General features: G+C 43.4%; 1 protein-coding gene across 1 annotated transcript in view; it reads right to left on the bottom strand.

Annotated features, from left to right (window-relative positions):
* Window positions 1–1,310: 1,310 nt before the first annotated feature.
* The window catches only part of adcyap1r1b (adenylate cyclase activating polypeptide 1b (pituitary) receptor type I), a gene marked incomplete at its 3' end in the record, with an annotated part of 38,677 nt that continues 22,866 nt past the window's right edge, over window positions 1,311–17,121 (bottom strand). The window contains exons 3-14 of the mRNA XM_080769875.1: window positions 16,592–16,691; window positions 13,149–13,262; window positions 12,650–12,756; window positions 12,470–12,567; window positions 11,844–11,976; window positions 11,021–11,174; window positions 10,133–10,193; window positions 9,935–10,004; window positions 9,501–9,592; window positions 9,014–9,143; window positions 8,088–8,129; window positions 1,311–1,499 (exon numbers count right to left, since the gene is read on the bottom strand). Coding sequence (XP_080626001.1) covers window positions 1,311–1,499; window positions 8,088–8,129; window positions 9,014–9,143; window positions 9,501–9,592; window positions 9,935–10,004; window positions 10,133–10,193; window positions 11,021–11,174; window positions 11,844–11,976; window positions 12,470–12,567; window positions 12,650–12,756; window positions 13,149–13,262; window positions 16,592–16,691 — 1,290 coding nt within the window. The remainder of the gene's footprint in view (window positions 1,500–8,087; window positions 8,130–9,013; window positions 9,144–9,500; window positions 9,593–9,934; window positions 10,005–10,132; window positions 10,194–11,020; window positions 11,175–11,843; window positions 11,977–12,469; window positions 12,568–12,649; window positions 12,757–13,148; window positions 13,263–16,591; window positions 16,692–17,121) is intronic.

Below are 17,121 nucleotides of genomic sequence, written 5' to 3'. Positions count from 1 at the left end.
CTGCAGGATAACGCCACTGTACTTCATACATATACAAAGCACTCTAAGGCCCCATTTATACTTTGTTGTACGACGGTGTCACACCCATAAAATCTGATGATCTACAATGCGTTGCATTGTATGCTTATAGATAGGCTATTCACTCTGCTACACCATTGTACAACGGAGCATAAATTAGGCATAATGGTTCAAAAGCGGCACCGTTTCCTGCTGCTTTCCATCAGCACTCAAGGTTATGCATATTTCCATAATTATTTCTCGCCATTGGTTTGACGAGAAAAGGCATGAGTCACAGCATCAAGCCCAATGTCTCAGTCAATGCTTAGCTCCATGTCTAGAACATTCATAGGAGAGTGAACCCTCATCCGCTGATGTTGACAGATTCACAGAAACCAGGAAGTACATACAGTACCCAGTATTCAAGTATTTACAGTAGGTTGCCCTTTCTAATGCCCTCTTGTGAATTAGCCATTTTTACATCACCTTCTCTGCATTACGGCATTACAACTGATAGCCATTCTTTAAACAGAGATATATCTAGACATAGCTTGATACAACTTGCCAAGTCTTTCAGAAAAGAGCAAAGGAACTGTGTAAACAACTTCCTTTTCACAGACACTATGGAATGATTCCTGTGATTGGACCCAGAAGGCAGGTGGTCTACTCTCTAGCTCTAACGATAAAGTGATCCACCTTCAGCAAGCATTTTCACAGCAATGCAATGATATGTACAGAGCAATATCTATGCTCCCCTGCATGTTACCATCCCACGTGGTAGATAGTCTACTTTCACTCCATATAGTTGCACTTGAAAACAAAAATACTGAGTTTGGAATTTCATTCCAGTTCACACCTGGACCGTGTCAGGGTTAGGCAGGTTGGTAGGTTTCGAGATTCTGGATTTGGCACACACACACACACACACACACACACACACACACACACACACACACACACACACACACACACACACACACACACACACTATGTCAGGATCATGGTTTTGGTCATGCTTCATGGTCAGCAAGGTTAGACTAAGGGCCGCGTGGGGCTGGACTGATTCTCGGTACCGGCCAGATCGGCGTCGCTGGAGTTGAACTGGGTTTCCATCACGGCAGTGTCCGGGTAGGGGTTGGGGTCGGGGTAAGGGTTGGGATACGGGTTGGAGAGGCTGGTCATGGGCAGCATGGTGGGTGTGGCTTTAGTAGTGGTGGTGAGGTTGTTGGCATCAGGTTCGGTAATGAGGGTGGTGGCACTGGTGGCGGTGGTGTTGGTGGCGGTACAGGACGCGGCCTCCCCTCGGCTGCTGTTCAGGTGGCTGGCGTTTCGCACTGCAGGCTGGACATGCGGATCTGAGAGCTGCTCTTGCTGAGGATGGACAGCTGCGTTCCCCCGTTCACCCCACTGCTCGCTAACGAAGGGTGCCGGTGCTTCAGGTCCACAGCAAAGTACCTGTTCACCGTCCAGCTGCGCCATTTCCTCTTGATCTCCGATTGCACCTTGAGGGATATACTTCACACGGTCATTATTAATGGACCTCGCTGGAAAAGACACAAGCTCGTCATCCCTCAGCCTCACAGGTTGTAAGGCACACTCTAGCACGCTATCACTAAATCTTATACCGGTAAATGTATTGAACAGGCTGAACCTTTTTACTTTAAGTTACAGACAACTTGACTTGAAAAGTTGTGTTTCTTGTGGCATAAGCTGTCCATTAAATAAACAAGAACTGAAATGCTGTCTGTTCCCTGTGATCCATCCAAGCCATGCTTGTGGCTCACTACAGGCTTGACCTTAGCCCTTAGATGCAGAAGAACCCTGTTCTTCTGCATACAATATCTATTTAATTAAACATTACATTCAACTTTAAATGTATTCCCCCCATTATGCTTAGTTTCTCCCATGCATTTCTTAAAACCTTCCCCCCTAAAATAGGTTATTTTAAGGTGCCATTAATATTCACAAGATCCCCTTTGACATTGACAACTCTGCCACATAGAATGGCAGCCCCCCAGCCCCGGTGACACGCCCACTACCTGTGCAGTGCCCATTAAAGTGACATTACGTCAATCATAATGGCACATAGAATGCAAACACATTACGGCTCCTACATGAGTCTATCGTCAATGTGCAAGCTAGTCCTCTACCGAGTGGAATTGTAAGAGTGGCGATACTAGCGTTGACTTTGTAATTGTAATAATGGAATGCGGAAGTGCTCATTCTGTCTCAATGGGATAGTTCCAATGTTTGGAACTATATCCCATAGCACCCCGCTTTGCCACGAGATCAAAGCGTGTCGCCACTCTCTTACTAGATTACTCTGCTTTTCTCATTAGCTGAATTCCAATACCCAAAATCTCGGCCACTCGCTCACTCCCACTCGGTCACTCGGGGTCATTCCAGCGTGACCCGGAAATGGTTAACGTTCCGATTGTTAAAGTGCTCAATCGAGGAGGAGAGTGGAGTCGAGTGGAGGAGCCGAGTGCATATAGCGAGTGTACATCGGGTGCAGGCTCGGTGGGGTATTTTGTCTCCTCGCAGCGGATTTCCGCATCACGTGTACATGTTTTTTTTCCTTCTCCAGTGACATAAGTCCGCCTCCTCCACGTGTGGCACAGAAAACACTGCTTGAAACCCGATACATGCACCCCCCCCCCCATCCACGGCCGGCTGAGTCGCTGACCCAACACACACATGCACCGCACGCACTGTACCTACATATGTGAAAGTGAAAGGACCACAACAAGCCACTGGCTTTATTGCGTTGTGTGATATAAGCATAATAAAAGTAGGATATATAAATTAGGCCGGCTATATTGTGCGCACCTGGTGCTTATTCACTATTTCAGGAATAAATAGCCTTGCCTTGCACATGTTACCAATACATACACATTGGCCTCGGTTACATGCACAAAATGATGAATTGTCTATTCTGTAGACTGTACTGCTCTGTTCGTGTTCGGAGTTCCAGTAATCCAGCTGTGTGACACTGTATATTGTTCCACCACTTTTGCTTTGGCAATGTAAACGTATGTTTTCCCATGCCAATAAAGCCCTTTGAATTGAATTGAATTGATACACGTCATTAGTGATCGCGGAATGTGCCGTCGCTTTGAAATGACAGCGTAGTACATTCCGATTCTAGAGGAAAATTCGACCACCACTCTGTCCTCGCATCGAATCCTCTCCTCCTCTCCTCCTCGCTGGGGGCGTAGCCGAGGAGCGAGTGGAGGACGCGAGGAGAGTGAGCGAGTGTGAAAGTTGCGGTATTGGAATTTAGCTATTGGCTGATGTATGTGCGCACCACAAATATGTCTGGGCGGAAACGAACGACACATTTGTTAGAGAATTTTGGTTCCTACCTAAACTGCGCTGAACAGAACAGAGGCAGTTACAGAGGCAGATAACAATGCAGCTGGTAATTAATTGATTTAATCAATTCTTGTTTCTTAACAGTTGGCCTTAGTGCCACAGATAGAGATTTACTCTACGAGTCCTTGATGTGACCTTGATTGTTCTATAGATGCGGTGGGTGTGTCAGTCTAATTAACCTCATTGCAAAATGGCTTGTTCACTGACAACTCACCCCTATGCTGTATATAACACGCCTACTTTTGTTGTTGAAACCATACCTGACGAAGACCCGCTTGGGTCGAAATGTTGTGTCCCTGCTCTGCCTTTAAATAAAGTATCCTGGAAGCTCAAGAACGGTACGTGTGCGGACTGCCTTCCTTTTCCCTGTACGTATGTTTTGTTCAGCACCTGTAGAATAGTTTTTGGAGATGTGCGTGCACTGCTTCCCTTTGGATTATCTCTCAGCTGTCCCATGTAATCTAACCATTATACCAATAATTATTGTACTGAAAATACTGCCTACAATCAGATAGTTGGACTATCATGGTGTAATATTGCTACAGTATATTTCATGTTTATATTGAATCTCAAGTGGATGAAGTAGGCTACTTTTACACCCAGAAGATATTTGACAGTGAGAGTGAGCTCTCAAGACAGAGCATGCATTGGGGGGGGTTACTGTACGCCAGAGTCTTCCTCACAATAGAACAGTGGTTCCCAAACTTTGGTTCGGTCCCCACATATTTTGGAGGTGATGATTAGCTCAACTCATTTCCAGCCAGGAATATTTAATCAACTAGTGAACAATAGGATGGTCCTGAACATCTCAAAGACTAAATCCATTGTATTTGGAGGGGATCACAGCATATGCTCAAGTCAAAACCCGAACTGAATTTGAATCTGAGCGATTTAGCAATTGAACAGGTAGATGAAACAAAACTACTTGGGGTTACATTAGACAGTCATGCATGGTCTACTCATATTGAAAACATAACTAAGAAAATGGGAGGGGGTTTGTCCATGATTAGGAGATGTGCTGAGTTTTTAACTCCAACATCTGCTGTCCAGGTCATCCAGGCACTAGTAATATCCCACTTTGACTATTGTCCAGTTGTGTGGTCCAATGCAGCTAAAAAGGACCTGCGTAAATTGCAAATAGCCCAGAATAAGGCAGCTCGCCTTAATTGCACTGAACTGCAATACTAAATAAAAAAACAGAATGCTTATATAAAAATATTCATTCAGCGATAGACAGACATAATACCAGACATGTTGCAATGGGTCGTTTACAGTGCCTAAGAAGCCAAGAACTGATGCAATGAAGAATACAGTCCTTACTTACAGTACTTAAGTACATTTACCCAGTTACTGTCCACCACAAGAAAGATGAAATGTATCCAATATAGCGCCGTCTATGGCAGCTGTGGTAACTGCAATCTGTAACTGTACTACCGAAACTAATTCCTAACATGTATGGCTAATAAAGGCTTCTGATTCTGATCAAACCAAGGTTATCCCTTGGAGGCATACAGTTTAGCATATTTCTATAGTGAGCCATTGATCATGATGGAAAGCCTCCTATAGCTTTTATCTTGAGGCATCTAGACTATTCCTGCATACTATTTGTGTCACGATCATGGCTTCTGCCCCTGCCCTGTATCCGTTAGTTGTCTCCGCCAGCCAAAAGCGTGGTTGAGACTTCAATATCCTATGGTTTGCATACCCTGTCCGTACTTCCGTCCATCCGTACTTCCACATTATCTCCGTAGTCTTGTGATATAGTGCCGTGAAACTTAGAATGCACAAAATGCCATGTAACATAAATGCACAAATATAACATAGCTGTGCTTATGTAAGTGGAAAAATATATTGTATTTTTGTAATTCAGCTTGTAAATTTGTAGCTCACTCTGATACCTGCTCAACAGTTTTTACATTGTAATTCTTTATTTTCTTCTTAATTTATTTTAGGTTTTCTGAGCTCAATTGCACCCAAACAAACCTGAACTTTAAAGATGGAGTGCCACAATGTTTGTATTTTTCCAGTTTTTCATGTGTCTATGAGGTGACAGTACTTCATTAGACACCCTGGAGTCGTTTTTATGTGCAATGATGCATTCCCTTTGTATTTAGGGTTTCTTCCTGGAGGCTGAACCCTTGACAGTAATATAGTGACATCACATTATCAGCCCCTCCCCTAACCCCTCCCCCTTTATCATACAACTACAGCTGTGGGTGCGGCTTAAGTTCAGGTGGATCACCACCCATTACCACCCACCAGGCAAACCAGGCATACTTAATGAACTGGTGGGGGTGTCCACATAAAAACAACATTTTAACAAATACTGTACACTTTTTTGAAAACCTTCTTCCTTATATGATCATGTTTTAGGGTGGAAAAAAATCATGGCACTCCATCTTTAAACAGTCAGTATATTTTCTGTAGTCTGGGCCGTTTCTGGCTCAAACAAGTGCTCTGATGTGCCTGTGGATTGTGAGGTAACAGTCCACAAATCCCATTATTATATAACAATTTGCCAGCAGAAAATTGACAGCGGATTTAGCCTGTTTTCATTGTTTATATTTTTATCCCACGATTTTGTAACCCATTTTTCACCCCTGTGTCAATCATCTAATGTGATCCTGGGCTCTACACACCCTCCGCCAACCTGGGGAGAGCAACGGACTTAACTCATGCTTCCTTCATGCTTGAGTGTCCAAGTTGCTCCTTTACACCTGACAGGGGGGAGTTTCCCTGGTTAGACGTAGCGCGTGGAAGGAACATTATTCCAACCAGTTCCTTTCCCCTCCATCAGGCGCCCCGGCTGGCTAGGGGGAGGCAGTTTAGAGACCAGGATTACTGCATGTTTTTGTGAGGGTACCTGTTTCCATTGCAGCTCAAAAGGCTTCAGCACACAGAGAGAAAACCCCAATCCACAGAAAATCCATTGAATGCTCAAAGTTCAGGTTCTGTGGATGTAATTGAGGTCATTAAACCTGAAAGAAAAAACGAAAAATAAAAATAAATGAATGTCATGAAACCGAAACTGATTCAGAACGGGAGTAATTTTTTATCATTTCCTATGACAACTCATGGTATGCTACATATGTTTCAAAGAATCAAGAACATTTATTAAGAAGATAACAATGTGCCATGCATCTCCACATCTGGTGCTCTTGCAATGTCAGTGTTGCTCAGTACAGCAGCTGGCAGTCTGTTCCACCATCTGGTTTGCCTGGGGAAAAAACAACATTGCCAGTTAGTTATGCAACTTAGTTACGCAACTTGTTAATAAAGTATTCAATCAATCAAAAACTATGCGTACTTGGACAGGTTGTTGAACGATATTTCTTTGCGTCGTACAGCAAGCCATCCGATTAAACGCCCATGTGAAGGTCTGTGATGTTGCCTTGATGCTGGAAAGCTGAAAAATCGAACTCCTCTACTACATTCACTCAACGCGACTCAACACTGATGAACTGAGCAGGTCTGCACCATTGAAATTCAGAATGTAATAGCACACGAAAGAGTCGCTGTTTACAAGCTCCGTCACAAACCCTGTGATCCACGTAATCCAGGACGTGAGCCAGACGAAGAGCCAGACATGTCTACCAGAAATATGGCCGCCGCTACCACGTGACACGCATGTTGACACCACCTGTAGAATATTTTGGTATTCCCTAGAGGTATGTGATCCTGATTGGTATGTAAAGTTTGTGGAGTGGTTAAATGCCTCAAATCCTGAACACAGCACCCAATTGTTTCAGTTTACCAATGGTCTGTAATAGTCAGGTGTGCACACCCAGGTGTTTGTTGTATTTTCTGCATTATTCTAATAATGATGTACCTGTAAAGTTATGTGATCTAATGAGATGCTGATTACTGGCACTACTAAATGACGTGTCAAACAGTCATCTTTAGTTGACCCTGATGAAGGCCCATGCACGCCGAAACACGTTAAGTTATTTTTAATATGAAATAAAGGATTTTTTCTACTTCAACTGGACAGAGCTGCCTTGGACCCTCTTTTAAGTTCGCCACCTTATATCTCCTTCCACAGTGACATTGACTCAAGGAATAGAACTTTTTAAGAACTCTTGTGCTTTACTACTCACACAGATTTTGTCCAAACATCACGCAAATCGGTACACATTATCTCTATAGTCATGTTATCAAGACAGACCTTTCCGATTTTTTATATTTCATCCTGATTGGCTAAAATGTACTTCTACTACCTGGCCTGGCAGAGATCTGTGCTTGCTGTGAAACTTTGCACGCTCATTCCCATTAGGCCAAGGATCTGCCTCATGGTGGTGCTATAACAGGCCTATTCGCATGTTTTACCTACAACTGGACCAATCGGGTGAAACTTTGCACACCACTCACATCACCCTTTAATAGCACCACCGGGAGGCCAATCTTTCTTTGCCCCTATAGAATTTGTTCAAACACAAATCGGTACACATTATTTCTAAAGTCATCAAGACAGACTATATTTAGACTGTGTCTTTGTGTTCAGTGCTGTATCTTAGTTTAGAGTGTCAGGTTCCCTGTGTTGTTAGTTAGTCAGAGTTTCTGTGCTCAAACAAGAATTATAGTTGTATTGTAATGTTGTGGTTGATGATGTTACAATTCTAGAGTTTTGAGTTCCTGCATATGGGTCCAACTCCTATGGGTTCCTGACAGACAAATGCAATAGTGAGGTGTTTTTCTTTATGTAAAAGGAGGTTTACCTCTCCATTCAGGAAGCAGTACAGGACGGCAACAACAAAGCCCTGAAGAAAGACAAAGGATAGAAGTATTAGTCCCATCTACCAGCTCTGGCTATTTATTATATCTACATAAAAGCCTTAAGGTGTTTGCACACCGGCTGCGTTTTTCGGAAAACCGATGGAGAAACGTCGCTAAAAATCTGAATTCGCATCCGATTCGCGCCCGGTGTGTGGAGACCTTTACTGACAGTATTTACCACATTAATGGTATAGTAGGAGAAGGTAAAAACATCCACACAATGGTTTAATGCTCCCAACACTAGCTCTCAAAACTTGTTTTATTAATGGTGCAACATTTTGACCTTATATCAGGCAAATATAATACATACTGTACACACACACACACACACACACACACACACACACACACACACACACACGCCCACGAACGCACACACATTATCGTAGCTGTCTGGAAGAAACCAACTAACTCAATTACTTTTTTTTAAATAATAAATCAGTGCTATTTCACACCCCTGTCTGTGTTTTGGTTAAAAAAATATTGAACCAATGGAAAGTATTAAAGTGCTTCAGCGAAAACCTTCTAACTCCATTGGAGTGTATATACCAGTATATATATTATTAATATTATTTTTGACATACCATTTGATACCATTAAGAAAACACGTTTTGGGAGATTTAAACCAGTGTGTTGATGTTTTTACCTTCTCCTTGAGGATGCTTGCCTTGATGTCCAGCACCTGGCCTAAATACAGGTACAGGATGTGCACAGTGCAAACAATACTCTGTGAACTATACCTAATATTGGCTTAATAGACATTCCATTGAAATGAGAGGGCATGGATGTGCTGTGCCCTCTGCAGATAGAATATAATAATAAATATCCTGCTCCTGTAGACAGAGTGTTGAAATTAAAAGACAGTCACCTGGAAGGAACCCAGGCCCAGTTCAAACACCAGACGCTCTCTTTTGCTGACGTGCTCGGGGGAGAAGGCGAACACGGTGTAGTGGATCCCAAACAGAGGAATGAGCAGGAGAGTGGAGCGGGCCAACCTCCTGACAAACAGCACACACACCACCACAACATCAGCAAGACACAAAGTCACAGGCTGCTCTTTTTTGTATGGTAAGTTAAATTCAATAAAAAATATAGCTGCAAGCAGCGATAAGGCGGGACCAAGAAAGAAGACAATACGCACAAATAAGAATCATGGGCTGAGTTGTCAGTACCCGGATTTGAAACCATGACCTTGTGCTCCAAAGGTAAAAGCTCTACCAACTGATCTATGCAGACACAGTCAGTTGACAAAAACAAAAATTTTGGTCCCTTAAAAACACAAAAACAATAAGTGACCAAAGTCACTTCGTGACTTCTTGGTCCCTTAATAACTAAGTTTAGAAAGGGCATCTCACAGGTAAATGCTGGATTCGTTTCCACCGATGTCCGGCGACTGCAGTTTCTGGACTAGGATGATGATGATGCCGACGAAGAGGACAAAATTGATCTATGGAAGGACATACTGTAGGGTAAAACTCCAGTCCACAACGTCCACCAGAGACAAAGTCACTGGTTTTATCTCAATGACAAAACTGTTTTAGCAATGTGCGTTAACTAAATTCAATACAAAATATCAATTCAAGTCCACAACATCCACCAGAGACAAAGTCACTGGCTTTATCTCAATGACAAAACTTTTTAGTAATGTGCGTTAACTAAATTCAATTAAATATATCAATACGAGTCCACACTGTGGAATGACAAAGGGTGGAATTCTAGGCCACACTGTCCACATATTTTGTCATCTCCACACAGCATGCAATCGTGCTAATAAAAATAAATAACTCACCATAATAGAGGCCAGGACAGGTCCCTTTATCACCCACCAGATGGCAGCGTGGTCATTCATGTCCCAACACCTGAGGCAGCCGAAGTGTTAACATACAGTAAGGAATTACAGTGCATTAGGACTCCTTTGGCCGAGACTCATTTAGCATTTTTAGAACTTATTAACACAACAATGAAAACGTGTGTGTCAAGAACGTACCCTATGTTATCAAAATGCAGCCTCAGTACCGCCCACATGGTCACACACAGTGTCGGGCCTCCTGGAAGGATTAAAGATTAGTAACAAAGTGATACAAATACTCATGTGAAGTGAGCGGTGCCTTGGTAAATGGTGCATTTATATAGCGCCTATGTCCAAGGCGCTTTACATAGATTATGCATTACATTCACCCATGCATACGCCGATGGCAGAGGAAACCATGCAAGGCACCAATCAGCTTCTTTCTCAAGGGCACTTTGACACTAAGGTCACATTCTCACCTAATACTTCGGTAGACTCAATGCGAATGGCCGGAGAAGTTGCGATTCTTGCATATTTAATTTGCTGCGGTTTGCCTTCACACTGGCTGTGTCAAGCGCAGCAAGGAAACGAAGCAGGGAATTTTATCAATGTGTTCAATTCATAAAATACACAGTGAAAGCTATGGTGTTAAATATACTTTGAGTAATAGTTAGGACTTTTGACGTAAAGTGAGGGTAACGGATGTAGTGTGTCGTCGGGGGCATATGCATATGCCATGTTAGCTATACAGTTTATAAATCATGCTGAGCTAAACATGTGTTTTAATTTTGAAGTGTTTATATTTAAACAAGATGAAGAAAGTCTCCACTCGGATCCCCACACACAGTGACAGCCCTTCATGTTTACGCACGACAGACAGACAGACAGGCCAATCTACCCCTGAGCCACTGCCGCCACACATCAGCCAATCAAATCATCACATTCCGTGCATACAAACACATTCCGTGCTTAAACGGACATACACACAAAGCTGTGCATAGGAGTGGCTGCACCGCTCAAAAACAAGACATAATTTGATCAGATCAATTGGAGGTCCACGTGAGGGCATCATTTTGGACGTCTCACCCCAGCCAATGATGATGTACCAGTAGAAGTATCTCCTCTCTGGGAAGAAGGTCTCCACCAGCAGGGTGAAGAGGTACAGACCCTCGATGAACAGCCAGAAGTAGTTGGAGAGCACGCAGTAGTGGAAGAACACCATCACCGCCTTACACTCCACCTACACGGGACAGGAAACTCTGGTTGGGCCCGCTGTGCATTTAAATCGGATCTATACATTATAATTTCACAGTATGATGGTGTCACATGCTGAAAATAGCTGATCTACAAGCTCACGTGTAACACGTTATGAGTTGGTAGATCTGAAATGTCTGGCACACAACATGGTATCAATTCATCAACATTGCTGAAGTGGCTGTGCAGGTGTCTGTGTGTAGGATGAGGAGGACTTTGATGGCAAAGAAAGGGGATATACAATTCTGCCTTCCCCAAGGTAAGAGGGTAAAGTAAAAGGTTAGTAGAAATGTGAGAGGAAATTACATTTACAGAGAGGTATTGGTATAGTCCCCTCATGTGTCAACATGTCTACTTAAACAAATTGCAGATCTGATCTATGCAACACGTTGTGAATGACTGAATGTTTGGGGTGCCTCTGAAACGCAAGCCAGAACACTGACACGAGACACATTCATTTCAAAAGGACTTCCCGTGCTGCAGTGCCCACAATGCGCTGCGATGGGACGCTCAGCCGCCTTTCTCCCATAGAATGGGAGTGGATGGGTAAGCGCACTTGTGAGTGAGCCCTGGGAGGGCAATGTCACCCATGGAACATCGCTAAGCATTCGTCCTCGTCGTCAGTGCATGTGTATGTACATATTGTGTGACTCACAGTATGTATGAAGCAGTGGTCAGAGTCCTCCTGGGCATACAGCACACCATCCTTGATGAAGACAGAGATGGCTCTCAGCATGAAGGACACAAACAGGTTCATGTGAATGAAGTTGCGGGTGCAGTGCAGTTTCCTGCAGTCGATCAACAACAAAACAAAACATGAACACAACAGAACACCAGTGCTCTGAGTCAGAATTGTATTACAGTCTCATTGTCTGTCTTTTACCTCCAGCCACAAGCCCAGGCTATATCTAATCAGATAAGAGAATTATGAGCTCTGCGCGGATCCTTCCCTGATTGCACTCAACTGGAAACAGGTGCTCTTTGGAAAGGGTAATCACATACTGTAACACAGTTTAAGTTCCTTTCCTCTGCAGAAAGCATGTAGATATGCGTTAGATTAAAAAAAGAAGGAGAAAAAAAAGGAAAAAATAGCCTTCATTATGAGATGGCTAGTTTCTACAGAGGAAATTAACTTCTCTGTATGATACATTTAATCAGAAATGTGATTCTTGGTTTTATGTTGCAGTACCCATGAAATAATACTGTGGTCATTATTTTTGTTCTAGTGGGGGCCAGAAGCAACATAATACATGTGTTATTGTCAAGGGAAAATCATCTCACCTAAACCTGCAGAGGATGACCATGGCCATGGTGAGAGAGATCAGAGAGGTGCTGTAGCCCACAGTGTAGAGAGCCTTCACTGACACATAGTACAGATCCTAGAGGACATAGGAAACATGTTCAAGTGAAGTGAGGAGAAGGGAAGGGAAGTGGAGAGGAGAGGAGAGGAGGATGGCTTACAGGATGGCTGCTGTTGCTGTCATCAAAGAGACATGCGTCTACATAATGAGGGAACGTCTCATCATGCCAGCCCACATCTGTACAATTACGGCTCACCGTTCCCAGTTCTATAAACACACACACACACACACACACACACACACACACACACACACACACACACACACACACACACACACACACACACACACACACACACACACACAAAGGGAGAGAGAGAAAACAGGAGATCAAGATTAAAGCAACTGTTCTTTAATGTAGTCAATCATCCACAAATGTACCACAAGACATAAAGGCATGCATACTGGCAGGTGGTAGGGCGTTCCACATTTTGGTGGAGATTCTCTCTCAACGTTTCAGAATAATTTGACTAGAAATGTTCATGTCAGCAACAGCACAAAGCGTGTGTGTGCGCGTGCGTGCGTGCGTGCGTGTACACAGTATGTGCAAAGTGTAGTACAATGTGGCTCCCACTGCTGTCAGGTACTACAGTACTGACCAAAGTCTTCCTCACTGATGAACTCAGAGAAGAGTTCAGGGCAGTTCATCTCCACCACCTCTCCCACCCTGGCAGGCTGCCAGCACGTCAGGTTGTCCCACATCCATGGGCATCCTGCAGATGGATGGACACACACACACACACACACACACACACACACACAGGCACACAGGCACACACACACACACACACACACACACACACACACACAGGCACGCTTAATACTGTATGCTGCCACAATACACAAATATATATAAATATACCATTGCAGACATAAATAAATGCTCACAAACTACAATTAATTTCATTTGATTTATTTATTCAATAATAGAAAAGAATGGGGAATTCTCAATGACAGCATCTGCCCACCAGATGGCAGGTGAGTGCTACCATACAGCTTATTTTGGCCTGATATAGTAGATATTTATTTTTTTGCTGTCACTGTACAGGTACAGACTGCAGAATGCTATAATATACTAAATGTAATTTAGTATATTAATATGTTTGTATTTTACCCACTGAACTCACAGCTTTGTTTATTTACTCACTGGAATTACAACCTAAAGAGAAAATGAACCGGAGATGCCAGCCATGATATGGCAGAAGAATACATACTCCCTGAAGAATGATTGCATTGCAACGCTGCACCTCGGCTTGTAAGATGGAAGCTCAAGTTTAAATCAGAGGACTTAGTGGATTCAGTGTAGCATTCGTTATGTGTCCATCTTGTGTGCAGGTCGATAGATGCGCGAACAGTCACCATGCAGATAGGATTGATATGATCCGCAGCACCACCCTTCCCCCACTCGCCCCAGTCTGCCACCCCTGACCCCCACAATGTACCTCCCCAGCTCTCCAGAGCAGTGGTTGTCAAAGTGGGGTCAGGGTCCTTGGGGGGGGAACCACATGGCCAGGGTCACAATAAGCAGAGTACGTCCAAAACCACAACCACACACCCTTCCCCCACTAAAACCTGCATTGACCTTTTACCGTCCTGTTTCATAACGGCATGTGAGGTTACCTAGTATATGAATAGAGACGGCACACAAGTTCTCCTCCCATCCACTTGCATGAGGCGATTTCACTCCTCCTTCCGGGTAGGAACAGAGTGCATTCTGGGATGGACATGAACACGCTGCCGTTGACTATCATTGCACACGTTCACGTGCGCTCACGTATGAAACAGCGCTCACGTGTCATCGTGAACGTGCACAATGATAGTCAACGGACCAGCGCGTTCATGTGTTTGGGCCCACGCTGCAACACCAAATCCGGCCACTATGTCCATTTCTCCTCAGGGTTTCCTCTGGGTGCCGTCTCTATTCATATATACTCTAAGGAGGTTACAGTATGTGTTATTTCAATATCAGTCATATTCAGTAGAACTGCAGCATAAGCAACTATTTGACAGGGAGAGAGGGAGAGAGGGAGAGAAAGAAAGAGAAAGAGAAAATGATTGACTGAGAGCTTCAGTAGAAAGATGAAGAGGTGCAGGTCTAGTCATTCATTTTATGGTCAGTGGGGAAAGCCTGCATTTTATCCCTGCTTCTGGTCAGACTGAATTAAATGCATTTCCTTTTGGGAAAAGTCTCTTGTGTTTGTTTAATCTCTGTTAAAAATATATGTTAACCACTATTTTGGGAATATTTAAAAAGAAATGGTAAAAATCAGTTAAACGTTTTCAGCTATTTTCGCTTCTTGTCATAGGAAGAAATATAGGGATGACAAGTGGTTAAGAACCCCCCTCTCTGTATCTCATTCATTCATTCATTCAAATCAAACCGCGGAGAGATGGAGTATGAGAGAATGCAGCATGCTGACCATGTTGCAGTGTCTCTGTTTAAACGTCATCATTATTACTGTCTCCCCTATCTGCAGTCCTGCTCCAAGCTTCCCAACACGCTGCGGAACTCCAGCCAGTCAACATCATCCACTACCTGCACTGCTGTATTGTCTGGTATCCATTATACCAGACTTTATTTGCTCTTCCTCCTGGACCTAACTGTGTCGATTATACTAGTGGCAGTTACCTTATGTGGACTATGTGTCGATTATACTAGTGACACTGACAGTTACCTTATGTGGACTATGTGTCGATTATACTAGTGACACTGACAGTTACCTTATGTGGACTATGCGGTTGAAAGTGACACCCCCTACACTTTGCACCTTAATCCCAGATAATAGACCTTTGTTTTGTTTTGTTTTACGTCCATAGAATATCATGTACTATGTTCACGAACCTGTCATTACCTCACCGGATAGATATCCAGTATGTGTAAATATGTATTATTTTTATTGATTCTCTCCCCCCCCTTTCCCTCTTCCCTTTCTCTTATGGAAATAAGAAAAAAGATGTAGAGCTTGCAACATAAACAAATTCGACCCATTGGTTTAGACCTGTAAACCTGTGTTGTGACAATAAAGTTGACTCTGACTGTGGTCTCTTAATACATAATACAGTATGTGTGAGTACTGCAATCTGTGCATGGGAAGCTCTGACAAGACCTACTTTGACAGAGAGATATTGTGTGTGATTATTGATCATGGTGTTTGTTGTTTCATATAGGCCTACTGGGTGAAACACTTAGGCTCGTGTTTCCCTAGGTGAAACCGATCGATGGCACGCTTTGACACTTATTTATACTTGGTTGCGTGTCGCGACATGCACCGAAAATAGCCGAAATAAGAGGACCTATACAAGCTCACAGCACGCCGCCATGCAATGCGCTGTGAGCTTGTTGGTGCGCGACACCGGCCAAGCTGTGAGCTTGTCGGTGCGTGACACCGTGTCGGTGCGTGACACCGGCCAAGCTTGTGGAGAGCTAGAGCCCATAACAAACATCAATCATGATGGTGACAGCTGCAGAGGTGGAGGGGTCTCTATCATCCTACAGTTAGCTTACCCATCATGCCCTCTGTCACTCACTGGCTGTCAAGTGGGTTTGAGGGGCGAGACATAATGCTGCCGGCTTACTGACTGCCCCACCGACTGAGAGACCAATAGAAATAGAGACTATCGTACATGCGTTTGATTTGTTTTGGAAGGTTTTCCTCATGACTATTTTGGTGTACATGCAATAACAAACTAATTGTGAAACCTTATAATCTATGATGTCTTTGCAGCTCTGAGTCCTGAGTCAGAGAGTTCCTGTTTGTTTCGAGTTTCATGGTCATTAGCCATTTCTCGTAATTAATCGTTGTGTTCTGGTTCAAGCAAGGCCCTGTTGCACACGTCACAGCAAAATGTAGTATTTAATATGAGACATTTAATTAAGAGGCTCTTTAATTTCTCTCTCTATCTCACTCTCTTCTCTCTGCCTCTCTCTCACACACACGGGTGCGTAGCGTTAGTCCGATGTCCCAATAATCCCACACACATAAATCACACACACACACACACACACACACACACACACACACACACAGAATGTTTGACTCACCAAACTCTGGGTCATTCCCGGGATCATCCGAGTTGATCTTCTCCATGCACTTCTCCTGCTCTCTCTTGATGACACAGTTGGAGTGCTCATGCTCTGCAAACTGTGCACACAGCACACGCACACATACAACACACACACACACACACACACACACACACACACACACACACACACACACACACACACACACACACACACACACACACACACACACACACACACACACACACACACAGAAATTTAACCACATAATCCCTCTAGAGTTTAGAGTTTTATTAGGATCCCCATTAGCTGGTGCATAGCAGCAGCTAATCTTCCTGGGGTCCACACAGAACATAAAAACATGACACTCGACATGAATGACATTACAGGACAATGATATATAAATAAATTAAAAAAAAATATATATATATATATATATATATATATTTGATCAACAATTTCCTCATCCACCTTCTGAATTTTCCCATTTTATTGGAAGAGAAACAAACCAAAAAGTATATAATTATATCTGCCTCAGTTACATATTA

The sequence above is a fragment of the Protomyctophum bolini genome (genome assembly GCF_963924005.1).
Source record: "Protomyctophum bolini genome assembly, chromosome: 8".
NCBI classification, from domain to species: Eukaryota; Metazoa; Chordata; class Actinopteri; order Myctophiformes; family Myctophidae; genus Protomyctophum; species Protomyctophum bolini.
Note: the sequence above shows the minus strand (reverse complement) of the source record. Positions and strands in the feature narration are given on the sequence as shown.